Source organism: Trematomus bernacchii, unplaced genomic scaffold (genome assembly GCF_902827165.1).
Source record: "Trematomus bernacchii unplaced genomic scaffold, fTreBer1.1, whole genome shotgun sequence".
Taxonomy (NCBI): domain Eukaryota; kingdom Metazoa; phylum Chordata; class Actinopteri; order Perciformes; family Nototheniidae; genus Trematomus; species Trematomus bernacchii.
The window spans coordinates 5854714-5880874 of record NW_022987547.1 but is presented as its reverse complement, the minus strand read 5'-3'; the positions used below and the strand labels follow the sequence as shown (position 1 = coordinate 5880874).

General features: G+C 40.5%; 1 protein-coding gene across 1 annotated transcript; it reads left to right on the top strand.

Moving 5' to 3' along the window:
- Positions 1-1119: 1119 nt before the first annotated feature.
- On the top strand, positions 1120-26161 carry LOC117476578 (endoplasmic reticulum metallopeptidase 1). The gene is made up of 15 exons (XM_034123229.1): positions 1120-1446; positions 4270-4574; positions 6999-7126; positions 8936-9041; positions 9367-9513; positions 9665-9757; positions 12001-12213; positions 12667-12887; positions 15544-15718; positions 16580-16770; positions 18515-18667; positions 19391-19593; positions 19729-19844; positions 21346-21509; positions 22313-26161. Exons 1-15 carry the CDS (start codon positions 1172-1174, stop codon positions 22487-22489), a joined length of 2667 nt encoding a protein of 888 aa, XP_033979120.1. The 5' UTR covers positions 1120-1171; the 3' UTR covers positions 22490-26161.

The following is a 26161-nucleotide window of genomic DNA, read 5'->3' as shown; positions in this document are numbered from 1 at the left end:
ATTAGATACATATTTTTTGCTTGGAAGTATAAACACACACAAAAAAGTGGTAGCATTACAGGAAAGAAGTCAGTGTGCACTGTGCAATGACTAAATGAACTGCAGTGTAGAATTCTACAGCAAGAACACTTCGTCTGCTTTTCTCATCTCGTCCACACGATGGCGACAAAGTAGCACCAAATCTGCATACTCCCAGTGTCACATCAATCAAATCACATCATAACCTCAGTTCAGCCAGCAGCAATATTACTAGATGCCAAATACATAAATAAACAAATAATGTTGTGTTCTATTTTTTCTAAGAGTTAAATAAATTGGCTTATAAAAGTTAGGCAAATATTTTTTATAAAGTCTAATTGTAAAATGTGTTTTAATGTCCCCATAGCCTGGATTTTCGTCTTTAAAAAAAAGATTCCCATTCCAATGGCATCATTTTGGATATGGTTGCACAAAACTGCACAGTTCTCATTGTAAAAACTATTTTACTATATTTAATTGTAATATTGTATGCACCAAACTCCGAGGCGAATTCCTTGTAATTAAAAACTCTTGGCAATAAACCTGGTGTGTGTGTGTGTGTGTGTGTGTGTGTGTGTGTGTGTGTGTGTGTGTGTGTGTGTGTGTGTGTGTGTGTGTGTGTGTGTGTGTGTATCTGATAGTGTGTGTCAGGCCTTTCTGGTTGGATTGCATTAGGGAACTTTTACAAGGGGGGGTTCAGGGTTCATTGAGTTCATGTTAAAGGAGCAGTTTGACATTTTGGGAATACACATTTGCTTTTTGGGAAGATTATTATAAGATCATAACTATTGTACGCTGAGAGAGTGATATTATATTGATATCTTTAACTAACTCTAACTAAGGAGAATATATATGATTTAATATAAACGATGAATGAATTAAATGTCTACACAATAATTGAGAGCTAATAATATAGGTTTTTGATTAATGTTTTAAAGTATAAAACCAGTTATCCCGTTTTATACTCAAGTGGGAGAGATACATGTTAGTATGTTAAATATGTTCTCCTCCTCTGCCTTTTCATTTTCTAAGCGCCTTCGACCGCCCGCCCTCTCAGGAGGTTTGTCCCTCAGCGCGTTCCGTCGTTCGTCCAGAAAGAAAAAAAGCGACGCCTGAGAGCGACGCTTGCAGCTGATGTACCGCTGGCTCAAAAATGGAGAGCGACACCACTTTCAGGAGAATAAAACCCTTCGGGACACAGAATTATGTAGCGCAAGATAACGACGGCTCTCGGGACCGGGGCGTGGATAACGGCTACAACGGTGACCCGAAGAGGAAGCCCGAAGTGAGCCTATATTTGCTGCGGGAAGGACTGGCAGCTTCCCTGGTCTCTGTGTTTATTTTGGTGCTGTGGGGACTCGTTCATTTGTCGTTACAGCAGCTCGTCATTGGCAAGCCGAGCGGAGACTTCAACGCAGTGAGAGCAAGGTGAGTACCGTACCTTGCTTAGTGTAAATACCCCTTTGTCTTCACATGTTGGCTAACGGTCTCTAAGCAGCAGAGTCCCAGCTAATCTTTCTACTAGACCCGCCTAGAAACCACTACCGGGTGTCCCCTCCACCTCCACCTTTTACTTCCAAGGTAACCTGCAGGGAAGACAGGTGTTTCAACGGTTTCTAACGGCTACTGTTGGCCCGGGAGATAAGAGCTGCAACAGCCTCTAGGAATGTAGCCTAGACAATAAGAGTCAAAATATCCTGCACAAAGTGTGTTAAATGACCCTGGGCCTGAGATATAATAATAATAATAATAATATGATTCCATGATTAATGATTCCATTACCTCAAAGCAGAGGTGGAAGAAGCACTCAGAACTTGTACTTAAGGAAAAGTACCAGAGTAACATTTTGAGGTTAACTGTTACAATTAATCCTGCATTCAAAATGTTACTCAAGTAAAAAAGTACAAGTGTATTGGCATACAAATAAACTTCAAATACCAAAAGTACTCATTATGCACATTGGCCCATTTCAGAATAATATTTATTTTATAATTGTATTAGAATTACTGATGCATTTATGTGTTTATGTGTTTATCAAAGCTGTTAAAGGTGTAGCTAGTTGTAATTACTTTGTATGCTGCATTGTAGAATGTAACTCGAGGTGTAACTAAAGTCTTCTGCAAAGTAACTAAAGATATTACATAAATGTAGTGCAGTAAAAGGACACTATTTACCTCTGAATTAAAGTGGGGTAGAAGTACAAAGTAGCACACAATCTAGTCTCTCTCTAAATTGTACTTAAGTACAGTACTTCAGTAAATATACTTGGTTATTTTACACACTGACTCAAATTCCAAACATGGAATATCAAGCTCAGATAGTAGATTTTGCAGGTAAGGTAACGCATTTGACGTAAAACACCTTCTTTACCATAAGCAGTTTAAACATTACCTATGTCTTTCAATTAAAAAAAAATACTCTAAATACTTCTTTATTAGATGAATCCTTCAAAAACCAAAATATTTCAAATCAGTGACATTTTTCATTCAAACGAAAAATGCCCCCAAAAAGTGCAAAATGTCTCACTTCACTTCTCACATCAAACAGGAAATGCATTATAAAAACTGAATTTAAAAATGTTGTTGTTAATATCAATAATTCAATTTCAAATATTTGTGAGCAATTTCTCTTGGATGTTATTGTATCATGAATATGGGTTGTGGGTCCTTTGAAAATGAAATATTGTGTAGTCAATTAAATTAAGCTTTAGGCATGGTGAGAAAAAGGGGCACTTTTAACCTGTGATAAGTTGACATTTCGGACATTTTATGGCACAGAAATCTGAACAAAGAAATATTATAAAGATTAATTCAATATAGACATTTTACTGCACAACTATAGAAAGCTTTATGACTCTGGTTAATTCCAAGTAGCTGCAACATTTTCAGATTAAAGAGCTCTTCAGATTTACAGTACAGCAGCTTTGATCAGATTTTCCGTCCCTGTGAGAAGAGAGGCGGGGATTATACTGAATCTGAGGTCCGCAGGGCTGCAGTTGAGCTCTTGAAAGTGCTTGGGCGACGGGATTTGCCATCATTTGGCTGGTTGCTCTATAAACGAGTGGAGCATGCTGCATTGAACTGATTAGGGTTCTGAGCTTCTTTGGTCACAATCATGGCTGTCATGAGTCCATCCTCTTCCAATCCAGATTTAAATTATGAGCCTAAGCATAAAACAATGCCTTAAACGCTGCTGTAAGAATGAAATGAAACAGCACTTCAGATATCATCATTATCATTTAGTACCATTTTGTCACTACAAGAGGAATACATTTAAGGGTGGACTTTGGAAGAAAAAGCAAACCAAAAGCCAACATGCTGTGTTTGATCTATGCTTGGGATCAAATACATGGCATGGCATTTGTAGAAGAGCTGCAGCAAACCCCACCAGCAGCTGCTTCTTAAAGAAAACATCAGTTTTTATTGCCTTTTAGGTTCCGTAGCTTCATATCCTGCTTCCATCTAATAGTCTGTGTGGGGATGAGGTAGATCGGGTCACAGTGTTACAAAAACATGGAATACTGTGCCTGGCTGGGTCCAAACTCAGGACTCTGCTATTATAACAGAGGCAGGTTACACCCTGTTTGATGTCAAAACATTATTTTGTTATGGTGTCTCTTCTGTTGGATCTTCCAGGTCGCTATGTGAATAAGGGATGTCATCTAATGTTTTAACTTGTATATTCCATGAAAACACTGTGTTCATGGAACAAGTTGATGTAATATTACTCTTTTCTGACCAAGGACTAACACACATAATTATAGGCATCATTGCCTTTTAATTGTCTGACATAAATGAAAATGAAACGTGCATAATTCGTCCCCCTAAGCTCCTATTCAAGACCACACCAGAGTTGGTAAAGATATCTGGTTTCACTTCAGCTAGTCATTTAATTGTCAAGAAAGCAGTAGCACTCTCCTGTACGGTGCATCTGTAATATTTAGAAAGGGTGTATCCTCTGGAAAACACACTGTACTGTAAATGCCACAAACTGTGTGTGCATGCAAGTCAGCAAGCACATCAATATCTTCCGGAAACATATTTAGTTTAAGATTTGTAACCTCAAGGTGGTTTTTAAAAAGAGAGCTATGGACTCTGCTCTTGTACAAAGATGCGATGATTCACTTTAACAGTAACATTGAAATGCAGGATATTAATTAGAAATGCTGTTATGTGGTGATGGAACAAATAGGCTTGGTCCTCCTCCTTAAAAAGCATCACAATATCCTCTTTCTCTCTCCTCCAAATCCAGACAGCACTTGGAGAAGATCACCAGCGTGGGCCCTCGGCCAGTGGGCAGCCATGAGAACGAAGTCCTGACAGTGGGCTACCTGTTGGAGCAGATCGAGAACATCCGGGTTGAGACCGCAGCGGGCCCCCATAAAGTCACGGTGGATGTGCAGCGTCCCACCGGCACTTTCTCCATTGACTTTCTTGGAGGCTTCACCAGCTTCTATGACCGTGTCACCAACATTGCTGTCCGGCTGGAGCCTAAATCCGGGTCGCAGCATTTCATGCTCGCCAACTGCCACTTCGACACAGTGGCCAACAGTCCAGGTACAAAAACGTTCCTCCTATACTTTAGGATCCTGCCTACTGAGAACTGAGCTCAATTCAAGGGTTTTAGCCTTAGGTGAATAGTGTTAGCCCTCAGTTTGCATGTAAGGGCATGCAGAATCCATTCCCACCTGTTTTCAAACCTGAATTCCCAGAAAGGAAAGGACTTAATATCAATCTCTCAGCAAATACAAGTGAATATACATTTGAATAACAACACCTTTTATATTTGATCATAACTATCTTTTTTAATTGATTTCAACTTCTACAACTTTCTGTTCCTTAAGGGCCATCTTGCATATCTAAAATGTGAACCTGTGGTGTCTGATTTTAGGTTATATTGCTTTGTCATGTCCTGATACTGTTCTGAAGAGCCTTTTATAGTCTATTCCTTTGCATTTATTAAAATATTTATTTAAAGCCAAGCTAGCGGCTCTAGGGGTCGGCAATGTTGAAGCACACTGATTTTGGGAATCCCCTGTGCTTTTTCTTTTGTAGTCCAATCACAAGGTTCTCACAGTGAAATATTTTGATAACTACTTGGTGGTTTGTCAAGATGTTTGGGTCAGGCATTCATGGTGCCCAGAGGATAAACTGTGAAAAGCAACCCCTGAAACTTCACTCTACTTAATATGTTTAGATTATTAGCAGAACTTGAGTTTAAAAAAACAGGAGATATGTTAAACATAATTTATTTCCTAATATCAACATGCTAGCAATGTTATGGTTAGCATGCTAGTATGATAATATAGCTTTAAGTGCTACAATACAGCCTTACAGAGCTGCTAGCATGGCTGAGGACGTGCAGCGTTTTTCTTACAGCGTGCATAAGCCATAAGTCTCCAGGTCTCAATGTGTTTTATGATAAAAATGCCCTCATTTGTGCCCTATGGTTTGCAAAGTAGTCATGTGGACCACACAGTGTGAAATTCAACCAATCCACATCATTTGGATATCAGGGCATGCAAATGGCCTGTATCATATCTACGCTGCACAGTAATAACCTTGTTTGTTGATGATAGATTGCACATTGCGGTATGCTGGCATGATTTATTAGTCTAAATTCGGGAACTTTCAGAGTTGCACACCACGCCCTTGTGCCTGTTGGAGAGACATATTTTCCCCTTAAATACACACACATGAGCACACACAGCTACGGGAGCAAAAGGAAGTAGATCCAAGAGGTGTGGACCAGGAAGGTACACATAGATTATATTGTCCAAATGCTGCCTGTCAGGCCTTTGATATCTGGGAACTGTAAATACTTTTATTTAATCGTTTATTTGGCAGGGACAATGCACGGTAATGAACATTTAAAACATTAAAATGTGTCAAGCGTAACAGTGCCAGATTTAGCTTTCAGCTCATTTCCATCACATAAAACATTTAAGAAATTTACATTTTACAAACATTGTAAAAACAAAATACATGATATGCAAAAAGTGCAAGAGAGCAAGAGCAGCATACACAAGTGTTTACCACATGGTAATACAATATAACAGCAACGACATGTAAAGTGCAAGAGAAGATACAAGAGCTACATAAAGTGCAAAAGGTGATACCCCTGTGTTAAAGTGCATTTAGCGGCGATTGCACGTCTGTTTGTTTCTCAACCATTCTTTGAGTTGACCTTTGAAGCTATTGAGAGTGGGACAATCCCGTATCTCAGTTGGGAGGCTATTCCACAATTGTTCTTGCTAAAAATAAAAAAGGGGGAAAAAAATAAAAGAAGAGGTAGTGCATTGTCTTCCACTTTCCCCCCCCACTTTTGTTTTACTTGTTGAACAGGCACAGGGGAACTATTCAGGCTTTATGTGATCGCCATTTTCTACACTCTCACAGAGATTGTTTTGGGGGACAAGGTTGAATATGATGCTGACATAAGTGGCAGCGACAGGAGCATGAATGGTACGCAGACAGACAGTGAACAGGCTCTGGTCTGAACCTCGTGAACACAGTCAATCCAGAAAGCTGGAGCACATGATGTCTGAGTGTGGCTCTCTGACCTTTGGGCATTCTTGCTCCCTTTTTATCCTCAGTCAATTGTGTTCCTCGTCACCACCAACCTGTGTAATCTTTTCGCATCACATGCCCTGTTCACATGCTCTTTTCCTTTCTTCTCACTGTTACCCCCCTTCTCCGTTGTGCTCTCACCATTATCCACCGGGGTTATACCAGCTAGTCACATTCTTCACATGTTTGCACTCAGCCTTCATTCTCATGTGTTTGTGATATTTTAATACACATCAGCTCTATCTCCTCCATGTGTTTTAATCTCAGACTGAGCCACGGAGTTTTGGAAAGTTGGGTGATCTTTGTAAACAGGTGCCAAGCTTCTGTTGCTTGATGCAAATGTGAAAGACAAGAAAAAGCAGGGTTTATTTTTTTTATTTTTGACAAACACTCACTGGTTTCATGTCTTAGGTGCCAGTGATGATGCAGTGAGCTGTGCAGTGATGCTGGAGGTCCTCCATTCTCTGGCCAACCAGTCTACTCCTCTTCTTCATGGAGTTATCTTCCTCTTTAATGGGGCGGAGGAAAATATCCTGCAGGTAAATTGAAGTGACAAGTGTCCTATTTAGTGTGAATGCTGCATTCCACTATAGTTCTTCTGTTTCTTCTTTAACCAATATTTTGCCGTCGAATAACTTCAGCCTACTTTCAGCTACAGAAACCATTCAAATATCAAAATGTTCAGCCTTTTCAGCACATGATGGGAAACCTTCAACTTTTTCAAAATATTTTATACTTTTGGAAATATTCAGCTTTTTAAACTCTTTTTTTAACATGTAACTCAATGGGAGGAACCTTCAAATCCTCTTTTACCTACAGTACACCTTGCGCCAAATGCTACTCCTTCCACATACTTTCAGCTAGAGACTTCATTCCAACTTTAAAATGATCACAAGACATTCAGCTATTAAAATCGTATTCAGATTTTTGATATCTTTTACCCTTTTTGAGATATTTAACTTAGTTTGGAGCTTGGTAAAGAGGCCTTCTTCAGATTTTAACATGAGTGTGTATTGCGCAGCTCGTTAAGTCTAGAATGTTTTGATCTCAAAACAGAGTGGAGGACAGCTTGAAATTCGCCCAAAAAAATGTTTTAAACCTACCATAATTCCCGAACCCTATACTCCTTGGACATCATTTTTCTTGAAAAACGTAGGAAAACCTCTCCTACGTTTAAAAATTAAAAAATATTAAGCAAAATGCCTCTTGAGGGCATGAAGTGACAATGACTTTCAACATGTCTCCATTAAGGCCCATTGTAAATTCAGCCTGATCTTTCCTCACAGCAGCAGCTGCACACCTTTAGTAAATCTGCCAAAAATGACACATTATTGACCCAAAAGTGCACAAAAAGCAGACTCTGACGCTCCTCACGGTCCTGACATGCTTCACGCGTTGACATTTTACCGAAAGCTGCTACGGTTCTTCAACAAAACATCCAAATGTAAGAGGTTTATCTCTCATTCAGATCAATGGAAAGGCTCTCCTCTCACAGATCACTGCACATCACCATGGAAACCTTTGATCTCTGCACACAGGTGTTTGATAAAGTCGTCACCATGGACACCTTTGATCTCTGGGCTCACACACAGGTGTTATGATTAGGTGTTATGATTAGGTGCTCAGCACAGAAACAAACAATGACAAACAGACTTTCTCAGCCTAATCTTTTCTGTCTGATGGAGACTTCATACTGACTTCAACATGTTCCACATATTTTATACATTATTGGTGACATATGGTTTTAGTTCAAAAGTTTGCAGTTAAAATATTCTGCTGCTTTCCCAAGCGTTTTTACTTTCTTTTCTCTTCTTAATACACATTCATTCACTACTACTTACATTTAATATCTAACTCCTTCAGCCTACTTTCAGCTACAGAAACCATTCAACTATTACATTATTCAGCTATTTCCGGACATTGGGGCTATACATTTAGTTGTTTATACCTTTTTTAAACCTTTTCTTTTAAATATTAAGCTTCTTCACTATTTTTCCTACTCTTCCAGTTTAACATTTCACTTTCAAGTTTTCAACAAAGTCATTGCAATGCTTTTGAGCTGTAACAATTTTGATTCAAATCATTTCACTTTTCTGCATTTCTCCGCTAAGTTCAGCAACACACTTACTTGGTTTTTGTAGCTAAAAGCAGCTACAGAGACCATTCAACTAATACAATATTCAGCTTTTTCTGCATTTTCAGCTGAATTCAGCAACAAATGTACACAGTTTACAGCATTCACACGCATTTTCAGCAGGAAATGTATTTTCTAGTTTATGTTGTGTTTCATTCTAACTTCCCTCCTCGCTAACTATTTGTCCCCTTTTTGTATTCCTCTTCTCCATCAGGCCAGTCATGGTTTCATTACTCAGCATCCGTGGGCAAAGCAGGTGCGAGCCTTTATTAACTTGGAGGCTGCAGGTGTTGGGGGCAAAGAGGTTGTTTTCCAGACAGGTACTGTATCAAACAAAAGTTCTGTTTGTTTATGAGCATGTTTTCCCTCTGATATCCTCTGCATTTTAGTTTTGCATATGTTTGTTTGTACGCATATCTTTCTCATGTAACTGGAAAAGCATTCAAATAATTGCAATGCCTTTTTTCTGTTAAACAAGTGAACTGTCTGAAAGTCAAACAAGCTTAAACCTAAAACACCAAAACAGCTGCAATCAAAGACAGAAAGAAATAGGGTTATAGACCTTTTCATACAGGGTAATTATTCTTTGATGAGATAGTTGTCCGATATATTAAATATCTATAATTTTTTTCCTGTTCCCTAAAGGTCCAGAGAACCCTTGGCTGGTCCAGGCCTACGTTCAAGCAGCCAAACACCCCTTTGCCTCTGTGGTGGGCCAGGAGGTCTTTCAGAGCGGCATCATCCCCTCTGACACTGACTTCCGCATCTACAGGGACTTTGGAAACATCCCAGGTAATGCAGAACAGTCTTTAAAGTACAAAAATAGAAATCTATATTTGAAGTATGGAGCATTTATGTGTCAAAATTGTCCAGTGGCCGATTCATTAAATGCGCTTTTATTCTATTTCTTTTTCTCCCTCCTTTTTATTTATTATCTTTATAGGCATTGATCTGGCTTTCATTGAAAACGGCTTCATCTATCACACCAAGTACGACACCGCTGACAGGATCCTGACCGACTCCATTCAGAGAGCCGGTATGCAGCACACACACATGCAGTCTGCGGGGACTATATAGGACTACATTTTATGAATTTCCAGTCATTGGATAATTGTAAATATCCTTTAAAAAGCTGTCTAGCTCATTGTATTGATAGAAAAGTGCAAAATAGAGTCAGATTAGAAAAATACAGGAATTATCATGTAAGAAGGAACACATTTACAGAATGTTGCTATTTGTTTATCTTTTATTTATACAATTAAGTTATTCCAGTATGGTTCAGTGCCATTTACTTAAGCATATGTTGATGATTATCAGTATACTACTATGTGTTGCAGTTCATTTGACCAGGATAAGCGTGACATGATATTTTCAACTCCTCCCCTAGTATACCTACATGAACTAAACTCACATAGGTTTCATCTTGTGCTTTTATTTACCACGCATTGCAAATAGATTCAGCACTTGGGAGCTGCTGGTTGTTTCTTTCTGTGAAGGAGAGAGTGGTCACTGCAGCAGTCGACCTGAGTTGTAAAAACAACTGCCTACGCTGTTTTTCTGTCACCGACACATGCTGTCCTCTCGTGCTCCGTCTCTCTGTTTCAGACGGGTCAGCACTCTGCTGATCTCATTATGTCCCTGAGAACTAAGAAATGCACACGAGTGTAAACACTGTACATTGCAGCCACACACCTTTACTGTTGCACTTGCCCTCATTTGTGCATCTGTGTTGCTGAATACTTTTTTGCTTTACTTAGCAGACACATCCAGTCCCAGTCAGCACTTAAACCTGAGACTGTTGGCATGTTTCCTCTCTCCATCAGCAGGAACTATACATCTCCCTCCTCTTATTCTGCGAACAGTAACTCTCCATGAAAAGCTTGAATTATTACACAGAGGAAGTGACATCGTAGATATAGGTAGAGGGAATTTGTAGTCTGTAGTCATAAAGTTAGAGTAAAGTTAGTAAATATCATTCTTAAATTAATCTTATCTTTGTTTTTGTGTTGTCATAGTTATATTTGGAAAGAAGAGTTGTTGGTCTGTCACTATGAAGAACGGTGTAGCTAAGCAGAAAACCCAACAAGAACAAGTAGATGTTGTACACTCACTTGTTTACTCTTTTAGGCCACAGTGAGCCTACCAGGCGGAAGAACAATGGAGCGTTGTTAGGGTGTGTGTGAGTGTGTGTGTTTGTGCAGGCAGCAGTACATAGTGCAGCACAGATAAAAGAGACTTGGCCTCGGGTGGCAGTAACCCACACAGCGACCTCTTTACTGATCATTTACGTTGCCAGATTGTTAACTACATTATACGTATTTGTTTAGCCAATCCATTAGCATGTCCCACATGCTGGTATACAACTGTTGAGTAACTAGGAGAAGCCATTTAGGTCATATATCTGACTTGAACTTACTCACACATACACCATCATACACTTTGACACACTACTGCTTGGGGCATGATTATTTGCGTACACGCATCAAACACTCATAAACACCATGAAAACACTTGAGTAGTGTATTCAAGGCTAAGAGGTTATATGTGGGAGAGCATTAAAGGTAGTATACATTTATGAATTTGCATCTAAGGATGTGTAAGTATGTGTGGGATAGTTCTGCAATGGAAAGTAGATGGCAGAAAAATCGATTGTTTTTCAATCGATTGTTTTAATTTATCCTTCATGCAAAAGTGACAGAAAATGCCTTTTTAAGTCTCTGAAATATGGAGATTTCCTGCCTTTTTTTCCTCTGTTTTATATGATATTAAACGAAATAGTTTAGGGGTTGGGCTAACAAAGCACATCATTAAAATACATCACATTTTTCACTACTTTCTGAAAATGTAAAGACCTAACAATGTGTGCTGCAGAGATTCTGTCTGGGTGGCCGTGCAGGGATGACACAGAGCATTACGTCAGTGTAGCCGGTCCCTGCTGGTCAGAAGGTGATTCTGAGTCAGCAATAAAATGTACTGCCTGTGTTGTGTCAGCTCTGAAGGATGAGCCCTTTGTGTCATTATGAAAGTTATCGCTTTCATGTTCAGTCATATCAAAAATGTTCTTCCTGTTACTGTTGGGGTGGAAACAAACGGTGGAAACCGAAAACCAAAATAGATTAAGCTCAGTATTTATTTCCCATTTTGTCTCTTTCTATTCATTATGTGTCCGTTTTTAAAGTTGGGATCAAGCCCTCTGGTTGTCTCTATACTGCAGAAATCAATGCAGCTCAATGGCTTCATTGTGTCAGCTTTACCTTGAAACTCGCTTCCTGTTTACAGGCGACAACATCCTGGCGGTCTTGAAGTACCTGGTGAATTCAGAGAAGCTGGCCGATTCCTCCGAGTATCGTCATGGCAACATGGTGTTTTACGACCTGCTGGGGGTATTTGTGGTGGCTTACCCCGCCCGTGTAGGCACCATCCTGAACTACATGGTAGCCACAGCCACCTTCCTCTATCTGGCTAAGAAAGCCTCAATGCCAGGCAATGGGGGTAGGTCTCCATTTCCTGTAGTGGATGCATGTGTTCTCCCCTTTGTGGATTATTCAAGTGTTTTCTTGCAAACTGTAAGATGAGAATGGCCCAGTCCAAACTTGCAGGTAGATCTGCAATGATTAGTCAACAGTCAATAAATATTGGCCATTTATTTTGATAATCGATTAAACTTTTAAGAAATCTTCTCATGAAAAAATATCAGAAAAAGTGGATTTTTCTCTGTTTCTGTATTATTTGAAAATTAATATATTTAGGTCCTGGCTGGATAAAACATATACAGATATTAGAATTACTTAGAGAAGCAGGGATGGACATTTTACAACCAAGTGTTTAATCGATTAATCAGGAAAATAATTGGCTTGTGGAATCAAATCACAATTGTTGTTTCTCTTTGCTCTAGAAGAGTTAGATGCTTGGTCTTCACTTACCTTTCATCTGCATCTCCCTCAGGTGGCCGATATGTCCGGGAACTGGCCTGTGCCACAGGTGTAGCGGTCCTGAGTTGGGTCGTAACGCTGCTGTCGGTGCTGATACTCGCTCTGCTCGTCACTCTGCTGGGCCGCTCCATGTTCTGGTACAACCACTTCTACGCCTCCATCTGCCTGTATGGGGCTGCTGCCACGGGCAAGATGGTCCTCATCCACACCCTGGCCAAGAACTTGTACTACGGAGTAAGTAGAGTGTTTAATCTAAGTCTTTTTCAAAGGTATATGACATTTTTGGAAATAAATGTACTAGCTCTCTTGATGTTTTCAGTGTGTATGCTAAGCTAATCACCTGGTTCCGGCTTTATGTTTTATTAACTAACTCTTGGCAAGATGGGAAATTAAAAGTAAATAATTGCTTAACTTTGGAGGAACTTTTAAATCAGAGAAGTGAAATGGGAAAGGGGAATTTTTAAGAAATCACGAGTAGAAACCACACTTTTGGAAACTTTAGAATGTGAAATCACTTATTTAAAAAAAATCCAATTCTAATGAAAAGTTGAAAGGAGAAATGATGTGTAGCCATAGGTCAAGTCCGATAGTGAGTGGTTAAATATTTGCTCTGTTAAAGCGTGAAGAATGGACTTAGATTCATATCTTTCTGATACTCTTTGTAACACAAAACTATCTTTAAATTGAGAGCTTTTGCGTAATGAACTAAGTAGGGCAGCCCTATTATATCTCATGTTGACTGATTGAGATAATGTTTAATGGGTACTAAAGTGCAAATAGGAGAAAGCTAGACAGTTCCTTTTCCTCCATGGTGACTAGAGAAGTGTGTGTGTGTGTGTGTGTGTGTGTGTGTGTGTGTGTGTGTGTGTGTGTGTGTGTGTGTGTGTGTGTGTGTGTGTGTGTGTGTGTGTGTGTGTGTGTGTGTGTGTGTGTGTGTGTGTGTGTGTGTGTGTGTGTGTGTGTGTGTGTGTGTGTGTGTGTGTGTGTGTGTGGTGTGTGTGTGTGTGTGTGTGTGTGTGTGTGTGTGTGTGTGTGTGTGTGTGTGTGTTGTGTGTGTGTGTGTGGTGTGTGTGTGTGTGTGTGTGTGTGTGTGTGTGTGTGTTGTGTGTGTGTGTGTGTGTGTGTGTGTGTGTGTGTGTGTGTGTGTGTGTGTGTGTGTGTGTGTGTGTGTGTGTGTGTGTGTGTGTGTGTGTGTGTGTGTGTGTGTCCAAATAAGTATTTACTTCTGGCACACAAATGGTACTTGGCCAATAGAACCCCAGCATATGAAAAAGCAAGAAGAATGTAAAGGCACTTAATCAAACCTTCATTTTTAAGCAGACAGAAGAAGAGGTGGTGTGTGTGTAAAATAATAGAACTGGTGATGTGTAAGACCAGCAGCCATGTGGCAGTCACGTGTATGTTACCAAATAAGTATTTACTTCTGGCACACAATGGAGCACTCTCACTGTGCTTTTGATATCCGCCTGCTTATAACAAAGCCTATTCTGGCCAAGGACAATGTTTGAGCCTTTTTGGTAAACTTCTCTACTTCTTCTTTCTGTAATTTTAGGAGCTGTTCAGCTGAAATATTGTATTTGAGATTGAATCCATTAGAGAAGGTTTATTTTCATCTGGAGCTGAACACATTGTGAATTCCAGCTTTTCATGGACATTTTCCAGGAAGGACACAGACTAACCTTTGTGCCAGACCACATAAGGCTTCATCCTCTAATCTCTATTGAAAGAGCACAAGTCATCTTCGGCCTCATTTTACTCCAAGTGTACGACGCCTGCAGGAGAACTCTACTTGTTTGTACAAATTGCTTGGCTACTGATCATTTTGTACTGTGGTTTCTAAACCTTTCTTTCCTGAGTGTAATGTATTGCCGCATTAACATCATTATGTTCCAAATGAACTCATTTATATTGATGATATTGATTTTAAACTGAATATAATTTCCTATAAATGATGTTAAAGTGGATGTAATAGTGGGTTTGTTTTTCAAGAAATGCCAGTGGCCTAAGCTGTATGTTCCAACCATTCATAAGCTACTTTTACCTGACTATTTCCCAATTGTATGCTTTACTTTTAGCTATTTTACAATTTTAACTATCATTTTCAACCATTTATCAGTTACATTTAGCAAACTGTCCACTTTCTGCTCATCGCTAAATATTTTCTTTTGCACTCTGAAATAAAACATAAGTGTAAGAGCTGATTCAATCATACATTAGTTTTGCCTACAAAAGTGCATGCAAATGGTTGAATTGGAACTCTGTGTGGTTGTAGCTCCACATCAATAAAGACAAGAATCTGCAGTGCGAAGCTCCCACTGGGGATTTATTTGTGTGGCAGTGATGCAAGACCAAACACTGCTGTACATATTTATTGTTGTATACGAGGGCTTTCTATACAACAGCTGGTTACCAAATCATTCAACCTAAAACACCATGAAGAGCAGGGCGAGGGCCTCTCAGTGACGCCGTGATCTGGATGTTCAGAACACTGTGGCCATGGTGTAAAGTTCCCCATGTAGAAACTAGGAAGTCAAATTATTGATTGTTCCAGTTTGGTGTTCATCCACAACAGAGGTAGTGATTGTCTTTTCCGCAGTGATTTGTAAAAAGATAAATATAATTTGTGATGAACTTTTATACAAGGCAGGGACTGATCTGACCTCATTATATCAGTAACCTATGAAACAACCTCCACCGAGTTATTCTTTAATTAACATGAGGCTGTTTACGTGATGAGCAAGGATCAACATGTTTAGCATACCTCTACGTCAACATAATTCAGTCCCAAGAGTTTTCTTTTTGGCAATTAATACAATGTTTTTATCAGCTGATTCCACACATATCAAAGTGCTGTATGTTGAGCTGTTGTGTGTGTGTGTGTTCCCTGCAGGGTGTGCGGTTGGTGGAGCTGGGCGATCTCTACTTTGACGTGAGCCTGTTGCTATGGTGCTGCAGCCTGGTGTGGCTCACCCAGCAGGGCCTGTGCTCAGCCTACGTCCCCATGCTCATGGTGGCTTTCCCCCTGGCCACCAGACTGCTTCTGGCCCGAGAGTTTAAAAACAGAGGTACACACTCAACTCAACTTTATTCACAATGGATGTTTAATGGTATAGGGAATCATTTACTAGAAACTGGGACACATTTGAATGGAAAATAGATCTGAGTTGAGTAAAATATTAAAGTTATTTGTTCATCGTACACAAAACAATTACATAAAAGCAATCTTTAGCAAAACAAATATTAAGTCTCAGGCTTTCACTAGCAATAATTAAATATGTATTATAAATGAAAAGAAGATAAAGCAATACAAATGTAATGATAGTCTATACATTTAATATCAAGCGGTAATTGCAAAATAATTATTTCAATGTAAACAGGGATATAGTAAATATATATGCATAAAGATAAGTATAAATATACAGAAGTGTTAACAGTTAATCATTTATATTCAGTATATAAAAGTAGAGTAACAGTATAAGATAATGTGTTACAGTTGTGTACACTTCTGTCGACTTTTAATAACTGGCATTGGGTAAAGCCAGGTTCAAGAGTTCATATCAGTACGCCCTTATTCCCAACCCAATTCATACTTTGTTGATAATATTTAGCAGGGTTCAATAGGGAGTCTTTGGCCTTAGGATGGCGATAACTGGATGACCATTTTATCATTTTATATTCATACGTAAATTGCATGAAATGATGAGCTGTTTTGTTTTAATTTTGTTGTATGTTTATGTATGTTTTGTGTGTGTGAGGACCCCAGGAAGAATAGCCAATGTTCATGCTAGTGCTAGTGCTAATGGGGATCCTAATAAAGACATAAAGACATAACAAAAAACCTACAGGGCAGCCAAAATATTCTTTAATGTCGGATCTTTGGCTGTTTAAGTTTAATTTGAACAACTGTTCCCTCTCTCTTCCTGCAGGAGCGTCACTGAAGTACAGTGTGCTCTATCTGTTGGGCCTGGGGCTGCCTTACGTCCACTTCATGTTCCTCATCTGGGTGGTGTTTGAGATCTTCACACCTATTATGGGTCGCAGCGGCACTGAGATACCGCCTGAGGTAGTAATGGCCACCCTCGTCACCCTGGCAACCATCTTCCTCTCCTCCTTTTTTGTGAGTATTCCCACATTGTGTACAACAATGAATAAAAGGTATATATCTTATTTCTACAGCAGATTCACCTTGAGGTCACATTAGCCGCTTTCACACAAAGTACTTTGCCGTACTTAGTTCCCAGCACTTAGTTCCAAGCACTTAGTTCCCCCATGGAACTAAAGAGCAGATCGCCTTCACACCGGAATAAGTCCCTGGGGGAAGATTACGCAAATGAAGCCGCTGACGTCACTTCTTCTTCTTCTTCTTCTGCTTTGGGTTTACTGTCTGGCAGGCCACAAACAACTTCACGGCATATACTGCCACCCGAAGTCCCCGGAGTTGGGGACTGGCAAAATACAAAGGCGGCTTCACAAAACCTTTCAGAGTTTTACAGGGCACGGTTTGCAATTCGCCCAGCCAATCAGAAATTGGAACTTTTTCCTCCCCAGGAAAGTACCTGCTCTCTAGCAGGGGGGGGCATTTCTCATGAACTAAGTTCTCTTTTTGGTGTGAACGCAAAATCCCAGGAACTATCGGAACTAAAAGGGAAAAGTACTCCGATGTGAAAGCGCTTATTGGGGAGTGTAAGCACTGAAATCTGGTAGCAAAGTTTTGTTTAAACAGTTTATTGACAGCCATTATTTGCCTACAGATAAGCAAACTTACTGCAGTGTATAGTTGACTGACTGAGTAAGCCAGTCTCAGGACCCCTCCACTCTCAGGACAGGAAGTGCATGCACACTAAGAATTACAAAATAAAATCGCCACTATCAGTACAGCGCCACTTTCCGAACAGGAAATGCACGCAAATACAAAATAAAATCGTACTGACACTTATTATATACATATGTGTGTATATATATATATATATATATATATATATATATATATATATATATATATATATAAATAGGTACACCTTGTATTGTTTACTCTCAGTACAGCACCACTTTCCGAACAGGAAATGCACGCCAATACAAAATAAAATCGCACTGACACTTATTATATCTATATATATATATATATATATATAGATATATATATTTATATATATATAAATAACGACATCTTGTATTTTAGTTACACCCGCTAGACAACAGTGGAGGGTTCGAGAAACAACCGTGTTTGCTGGGTGCACCGCGGCGGAGGTGGGGAGGTTCCAGCCGGGAACCTCCACCCCGCTGCGGGACCCGTGGTGGGACCCCTGAGTCGGACGGTGCGTCTTGGTCACGCTTCATATCGGCCAGCCCGGGAAAGAAGAGACACGCAGAGTGGGGGAAGTCCCCCACCCCCACATTCCTCCATGGTGTCATTTGAGCGAAAAAAAAAAAGTCAACTTTTACGAGAACCTGGCTGGGGGGTTCAAAAGGGCTTAACCAAGGCCGACCCAAGGCCGACCCAAAGTGCATGGTGAGCGGACTCATCACCTCCGTGATGAGTCTCCATTGTGATTTGAAAACTTCCATCAGACGAGTCCTTCGGGGGGCGGGAAAAAAAACGTGTTTGTCTGAATTGTCATTTCCTGTACTGAGAGTGGAGGTGTCCTGAGGGTGGAGCCTGCACCGGAACTGTCCTGAGAGTGGAGGCCTGCAGGCAGACCCCTCTCGACTGAGTGGCAGTAAAATGTTATGTAATTCTAGCATATGGTGGCTTGGATTATTGTCTGAAACTAATCTTTTTAAATGAATAATCCACCATAACATCAAAAAATCCTCATATTTGTTTCCTCCAGTAACATCTTATGTTTCCCTGTGTGTCTCAGCTGCATTTCATCTACTTGGCACGGAGCACTAAGTGGATCCTGGCTGGTCTGGCATCAGTCTTCGTCGTCACGTTCCTGATGATGTCCTGTGGCTTCCTCTTTCCTTATTCGGCCAGTCCAGAAAGCCCGAGGCCAAAAAGAGTTTTCCTGCAGGTTAGAAGTCACGTCACACTCACAGAAGCACACATATGTGCCCTCAGACTCATTCATAAACATGTATTCTAATACTGGCTAAGGAAAGAATATTGAAAACCCTCATACATTACTCCTTTTCTATTCACTGGGTGGAAATCCATTTAAAAAGTAACATTCAATTGCATTTTTTCGGTAATTTCTTTGGCCACAACTAGCTGTCCTGCTGTGCTGCTCCTGCTTGGCTGATTAAAATCTCTCGTTGACAGCAGGTGAAATACAAAGCCACTATTCATCGTGTTTCTTTTGTAACTGGGACACGGCACACCATGACATCTCTCAACAAGATTTAGTGATTGGATAGAAGTGCTCTGATTCCATCTCTTGCTGATATAAATCACAGAGAGCTCAGGAGGGACGTGACAGGCAGAAATATATTTGTTTCATGCACTGGTCAAATGTGAGAGGTTCGCTATTTTACTCCTAAAAGATGTCTGCTTTCAGACTACTGGAAGGAATGCATTACAAATACAGAGGTGTTTATTTTAATAGAGTTTACCTATTTGCTCCTGCAGATTCATTAGGTAATTCCTCATTTGGCTATATAAACACAACATTTCTAAAACTAAGTAATAAACTGTGGAAGTTTCGTCATTTGATCTATTTGTAAACATTTGACCATGTTCACCTGTAGTGTCTCCCTTCAAAGTACATGAAACCTTTGTTTCCTCCACCCTCCCTCAGCACACGACGCGGACCTTCCACAACCTGCAGGGCCAGGTGGAGAGCCGGGACTCAGGTCTGTGGATCAACAGTTTTGACTACACAGGCATCCAGCACATCACGCCTCACATCCCCGACATCAACGACAGCATCCGCACCAGCTGCCGAGAGGACCGGCCCTTCTGCGGTTACCCCTGGTTCCTGCCCGTCAAGTTCCTCAGCAAGTCAGTAATGCATAAAGCATGCTTTTAGCTGAATGCACTGTTTCCCTGCACTTTGTTTTGTTGAATTGTGAATGGACTTCATGTTGATTTTCATATTCCATATTCATCCTTAAAGTGTTTTGATTGTATTTCCAGGAAGAACTGGTACCTCCCTGCTCCAGAAGTGTCTCCCAGCTCTCCTGTGGAGTTCAGCCTGCTGTCCAGAGAGGAGACCAGCTGGGGGACGGTCAAGATGACCTTCAGTGTGAAAGGTCAGGAGCACTTAATGTAACCGTGGAGGTGGTCACAGGTTCAAACCCCACTGCAGTCAGCATGTCGTTGTGTCCCTGGGCAAGACACTTCACCCCAAATTGCTCCTGTGGGGATTGTCCACAGTATTGAGTATGTTAGTCGCTTTGGATAAAAGCGTCTAACAAGTGACATGTAATGTAATGTAACCAGATCTTCACAAATACGACACTAAAAACACACATTCCTCTAAGGCAGGGGTGTCAAACTCAAGGCCCGGGGGCCAAATCCGGCCCTCGACTTCATTTTATGTGGCCCGCAAGAGCTTGCAAAGAATATAATATGTTTATTACACGGTTGAATGCCGCTTTACAAAAGCACGTTGCACATAAACTACATGTCCCACAATGCATCTCATTCTATGACGTGCACACTGAAGAGACTTGCAATTATTTGCCCTAGACTTCTGTTTTCAGACGTAGTTAATTATGAAGTTATTACCCTATCCCATAATAATCCAATGCAGAGGCAATACTGTAATATAATACATTATTTGATATATATTAAATATTTATATATATATATTTATATATAGTCTTAAAGTTTTGCACTGGCTTTTAATACTAGTTGAACATAACATTTTATATATTTATAGATATTTGTATGTGTTTCTATATGTTTCTAGTTATTGTGCTTTTTATCTCGTTTTTAATTATCGTTTTATTATTTTACTCCCATTGTGTTATTTTATGTTTGTTCCCTGTACAGCACTTTGGTCAACTGAGGTGGTTTTAAATGTGCAATATAAATAAATAAAGATTGAGATTGAAAGTTACAACCATAATGCCAATGTGGCCCGCGATGAAATTGAGTTTGACACCCCTGCTCTAAGGACATGCAGGCAGGGATAAGAGACACGATAAAAAAAGCACCAATGTCATGTGACTTGAGTTGAACTTGAGTTGAACTTGAGTCAGAGGATTAGTGTAGAGAATCTCCCTGATGACGGCAGCATATTCACAGGCTGACTGGGCACACTCAAAATATCTGGTTACACATCAAATGAGGGGGAGAGTTTACATCAGCACTGAGATGATGTCTGCACAGGGATATTTAAAACATGAAGTTATTGATTGAAAGGTCAACTTTGATCTTGTTAAGATAATGAAAAATGACTTTATCCAAGGTCCATTCGGTAGCTGCTTTAGAGCTTTAAAACAAACCTTCGTCTACAGGTCAAGTTGACCAAGTTGTCATAGGAATGTTGATGTTCAAGAGTACCGTAAGAACATTTTAACAAGTCCATCTTTGCCATAAAAAACCTTTGCAGAGGAACAGCATGTGATATGCATTCATTATTATAGTGTGTTAAGTCTTTGTTTACATTTCAGTTTAGGTCCCTGGTGCCAAGCGGTTCTGCTGTAACCAATAAAGTATAACAACTGTCACGGATACAAACTATCAATAATGGGATGCATTCATTTCTCAATTGGCTGATCTTGATGTGTCTGTGTTTACGTGCAGGCCCCAGTCACATGTCCCTGTATCTGATGCCCCATCGAGGAGCCGGCCTCTCCACGTGGTCCTTCGGAGACGGGACGCCTCAGTTCGATCTGAGTGGAGAATATTTTGTGTTCTATTCTCGAGGCCTCGACGCCCCCTCGTGGACCTTCTGGTTTGAAATACAGGTACTGCCTGCAGCCCGAGAAGAGTCTGTACACATTGTGCTCATTAACATTTTATATTGGTGTTGTTTTCATATTTTTTTGCTCAAACTGCTTTCTATTTTTGGTAAGAGAATATAATCTGTTAGTCATTGCCATCTGTTGGCTTGGGTTTTGAAGATAAATTGAAGAACATTTTTATATCACTGACTAACTTTCTAAATGTTAAATTACATGTTTTTTAATGAATTGGTTATAACCTGTGTATTTAAAGGAAACAATTGATGACAGTGGCTTCTATTTTTAGACAGAGCCAGGCTAGTTCTTTACCCCTCTTCCCTGTATGTATGCTAAGCTAACCTGACCAGCTGCTATGCCCAACAACAAAATACCCAAACTATTATTTTAACACTGTTTTCCTTGCTTACAACATTCTATAAATCACCAGGTACTGCTGCACCTTTGACAGCTTAGTGTTTAGACAGATGTTGAGTTTTGTTTTGATGTCATTCCTTTCATTCCTCACATCTCTGCATTTCTGAATACCTTCAGCTTCAGTGATGTCTGCAGGAGATTAGCTCCTGGCAGGACACAGCTGGACTGCTGTCATGAGAGAACTCCCAATTGTGGAGACTTCATTTGACAAATTGTTGAGACAAACTCCATGACCTTTTAAAGACTCTTTTGAAATCCGTTGCATAAGCTCAAACACATGCAGCATAACCAAGCCGAAGACAAGGTGTTCTTTTCTTAAGGCCTGGGATCACTGCTGGTCCTCTCACATGGTAACTGTGTGTTAACCAGGGGTCTGTCCTTCTCCTCCTCAGCCCCCCAGGGACCCAGACCCCTCAGGCCCCGAGGGGATGATCTCCGTTGCCATCTCCACCCACTATTTCTTCGGACAGGACAGTAGGACTGCTCAGCTGGAGGAAGTCCTCCGCAAGTTTCCCTCATGGGCTTTTCCTTCGTCTTGGGTTAGTACCTACGACATGTACCGATACTGAGGGACGCCACATATCGCAGAGGACGGCGCCGAGGAGAGCTGAGGGTCAAAAGGCCCCCCCCCTGAGACATACAAACTGATTTAAAGGAACCAGCCTTTCCTCTCTGACACTCTACTCCTGCTCCCTGAGAGACCCCCATCACTGTGTCAGCAGGCTTATAGCTAACGGAGCAGGAGGAGGCGCGGAGACACGGCAGAGGTAAGCCTATGAGAGAGCTTACAAACTCAACGTCCGAGGCACCGGCAAACACAAGCCTCGTGCTCTCTCCTGGGTTAGCGAAACAAAGGGGTTCCGTTTTCCTTTTTTTTTTTTTTTTTTAAATCAATCTGTCGTGCCTTTGCTTTACTCGATCCATCTCACCCTCCTCCTCACTTTCCCTCATGCCTCCTTCCTCGCCGAATGAATAACCACTTCCCCTGCTAACCCCTCAGATTACATCAGGCTTCCTATGCAGGAATGAACACTACCTGCACTGTAGGTGTAGATACATACCGATGGATCAGTTTGACCCTTTCTCTGACTTTGACTGGAAACGTTGACACTTTGAAAGTTGCTTTTCACCAACATGCACTTGTTTATATTCTGAGCAAATTGTTTTTCTGTTAACAGTGAAATTGCTCATTTGAACTCCTCAGTAGCACCACTGATTAGCAAGTCGTACCGCTGTGTTTACATGAGGAACGCCAACAATCTGCGTTAACTGTCAGAGAGCTGGCGTGCAGATGCTGTGCCTGTTGGATGGAAACAGCTGACTAGAATCAAAATGTCAATGTGTCCTTTAAAGGAGCAGCCTTCCTGGGGAGTCTGTGCAGAGGGCGATATGAGTCTTAATGTTTCAGCCTGGTGGGATCAAAGCTAACTTGTGTTGAAATGGTCTTGATGAGAACTCCCAGGGAAACAGGGGCAGTCTGAATGTCCTGTGACTAGCCTTATTCCCCGGGGCCTTGAGGGTGAGCGGCCGGAAAACCAACCAACTCCACACTCATTACCGTCAGCAGGGTCAGCTTCGTGTTGGTTTTTACATTTGCTGTTGCTGTAATCGTTTTTCTCGACTATGCTGTACTAAGAGCTGCCTCCAGTAGCACCTATGGAAGTATAATAAAATGGAAGATAATAAAAAAAAAAAGAAAGAAGAAGAGATAAGACTATGAATTAAATAATCTTATTAAGCTTTTCTTTTATAAAAATGTATATGTCCCCTATAACCGTTGAGGAATTACACTGTGCTAAAGAGTTTATTTAATTAAGTTGTTCTGAAATGGGTTTGATTTTAGATTTGAAACGTTCACATCGGTGCCGACAGCTCTTAGCAGTATCTTATCTTGTGTGTGTGTTGCTAATATTTCACATAGTTCACTCATCTCATGTGGAGCCTTTCCATCTAGAGCCTAAGTACCACAACTTGCTCCTTCAGATAGCCGGCCCCTGACAGCACCACGGTACATTCAGGGCCGGGTCACACTTGAAGAGAAGCGGCGCAGTGACTGGAGAGATTACACACATGGGGGTAAAGGTCAATGTCTCCTGGAGGAAATGCACTCGGAGTGTTGCACTTGGTCGCTCATGTGAAAAGTGACAAAGTGTTGTGCCAAGAAAGCTAGAGGAAGGTTCAAGGATCCCCTTAACATCGGTCATTTAAGTGCAAAGTGGTTGTTAATGTTGCTTTCGGAAAGTTCTAGAAATGAACAGGTGTGGGGGAGGGGCTTTACGGAGCTGTTTCACCACCTAACAAGCCGTCTGAGGGAGTATACTGGCCCCTTGAGTGTCACCACTACCTCTGCAGTGATCCATACTTTGTGATAACAGCTTTTTATTGTCCTCGTGACGACTGGTTTGAACTGTGACTGTTGAACATATGGAAATGATTTAGCTAACTCATTTTAGAGAGATTATTTGTAATGGATTATAACGCACCGTTATGATGATCTGCAGGCTACCTCTGATTTCTGCAGTCGGTTAAATCGCATCTGTTGTCAAGTGACCGTCCCCCACTGAGGAATCTGTTCAAACAAAAATGTCCACTGTTGCTTGTCTAAAGTTTGACTCCCTCTCAATGTGGCATCAGGAAAAACTCGTCTTTTGTCCGCTTTGTGTTACACATGTCGTTGTGATCCATGTTTTCCGACATGCTGACATGAAGGAGGCCTTAACATTTCGCTTCCAACGACACAAACTGTTTACTGTCGTGGACACCAACGACTCAGCGGTTTGTAAAGCTATCAGGTGCTGCACTGTTTTTATGCTGTTGTCTGTTGGAGAGTTTAAACTTAAATCCATCCCAGCCTTAGACGACACTCGGCAGTTAACGGTCCTACTCTGCTCCTTCTCTTATGCACACGTCTTTTAAGTACTCTAACTCCATCTGTGTGTGAGAGCAGGTGACATATCTGTCCTCAGTGTCCCTTCATAAAACTAAACATATCAGACCTGCTCTGTTATGAATTCACTTAGACTGTATTGTAGGAATAGTTTTTTGTTATTGGCCGGTGAAAGAGTTGACAAAGAGATTTGATTCTACGCGTCACGTTTGTTTCTTTTTGTCAATCCTAATAGGACCATACCTGTGTTTTGTGTGCGTTTTAGCCATTAACCACAGATACTACAGCAGTGGAAGCAAGTCAAACCCATGGACAGTAGTTGGCACTAATGTAAATGTGTGTGTAACAGATGCTGCGTTAACTCAGTGCTGCTCTACCCGAACCTCAACACACACACACCAGTGTGTAGATGCTTATTTAAGTGACTTGAGTTGATCTAAATCCGTTCTATTGAAAGTGAATATGCAGAGCGTCTACGGGAGGAAAAGCTTTATTAACAAGTGTAAATGGTTATTTTCTAATAATCTGTGTAAAAGTCATATAGTGATGTTGTTAGACACTGAAGGAAAACATGGAAACAAGATTTTTTTTTCTCCAAATGTTTTGAGCTTCATATTTCCATCAAGATAACAGTTTGTCAAATGACCTTCAGAGTCTGACCATTTCAAGGTGTGTTTAGAGTTTATAATATGAAATGTGTTGGCGGTTAATGACTGACAAGAGGTCCGTTTGTTTCAATAAAAGCCCGACCACAGGAGGAACTGCCGTAAACGTCGGACACAGATGAAAGACGTCTCGATTGAAAACGCTGTGAAACGGCTCCGCTGACGCCGCTGGTGCTCCCACTGTTAGAGTAAAGAAACACGGAGAGAGCTTAACATAAATTAAACAGTGATTTGAAATAGTTTGCAACAGAATCTAATGTAACTCAGTTTAGACTGAGAGGCTGAGTAAAATCACACTAGGATGTAGCTTTACCTTCATCACACAATGTACTGACATACATGGGACAGATGTTCAAATTGTTAACGGTTTTGTTGTAGTTACCTGTTCCAACATCACTCATGCCTACTTCTCTAACTGTTGTTAAATTAATGTTATTTTTTTTAAACTGATGATTTTGTTCATTTTTGTGATTTATTTGAAATGTTCAATAACTCCTTGAACTGCTGTTTTTTTTTTCTAATTGCATATTTGTCTGTCAATTGTAATGAACTGATTGATATGACTGGTTTTATTGGGATTGATCTGGTGACAGGGTATCCATCTGTTGATTGGACAGGATGATTTGATCTTATGCAAAAAGCTTGAATTAAATTAGCACCTGTACAGCATTAAAAAACGCTTATTACAA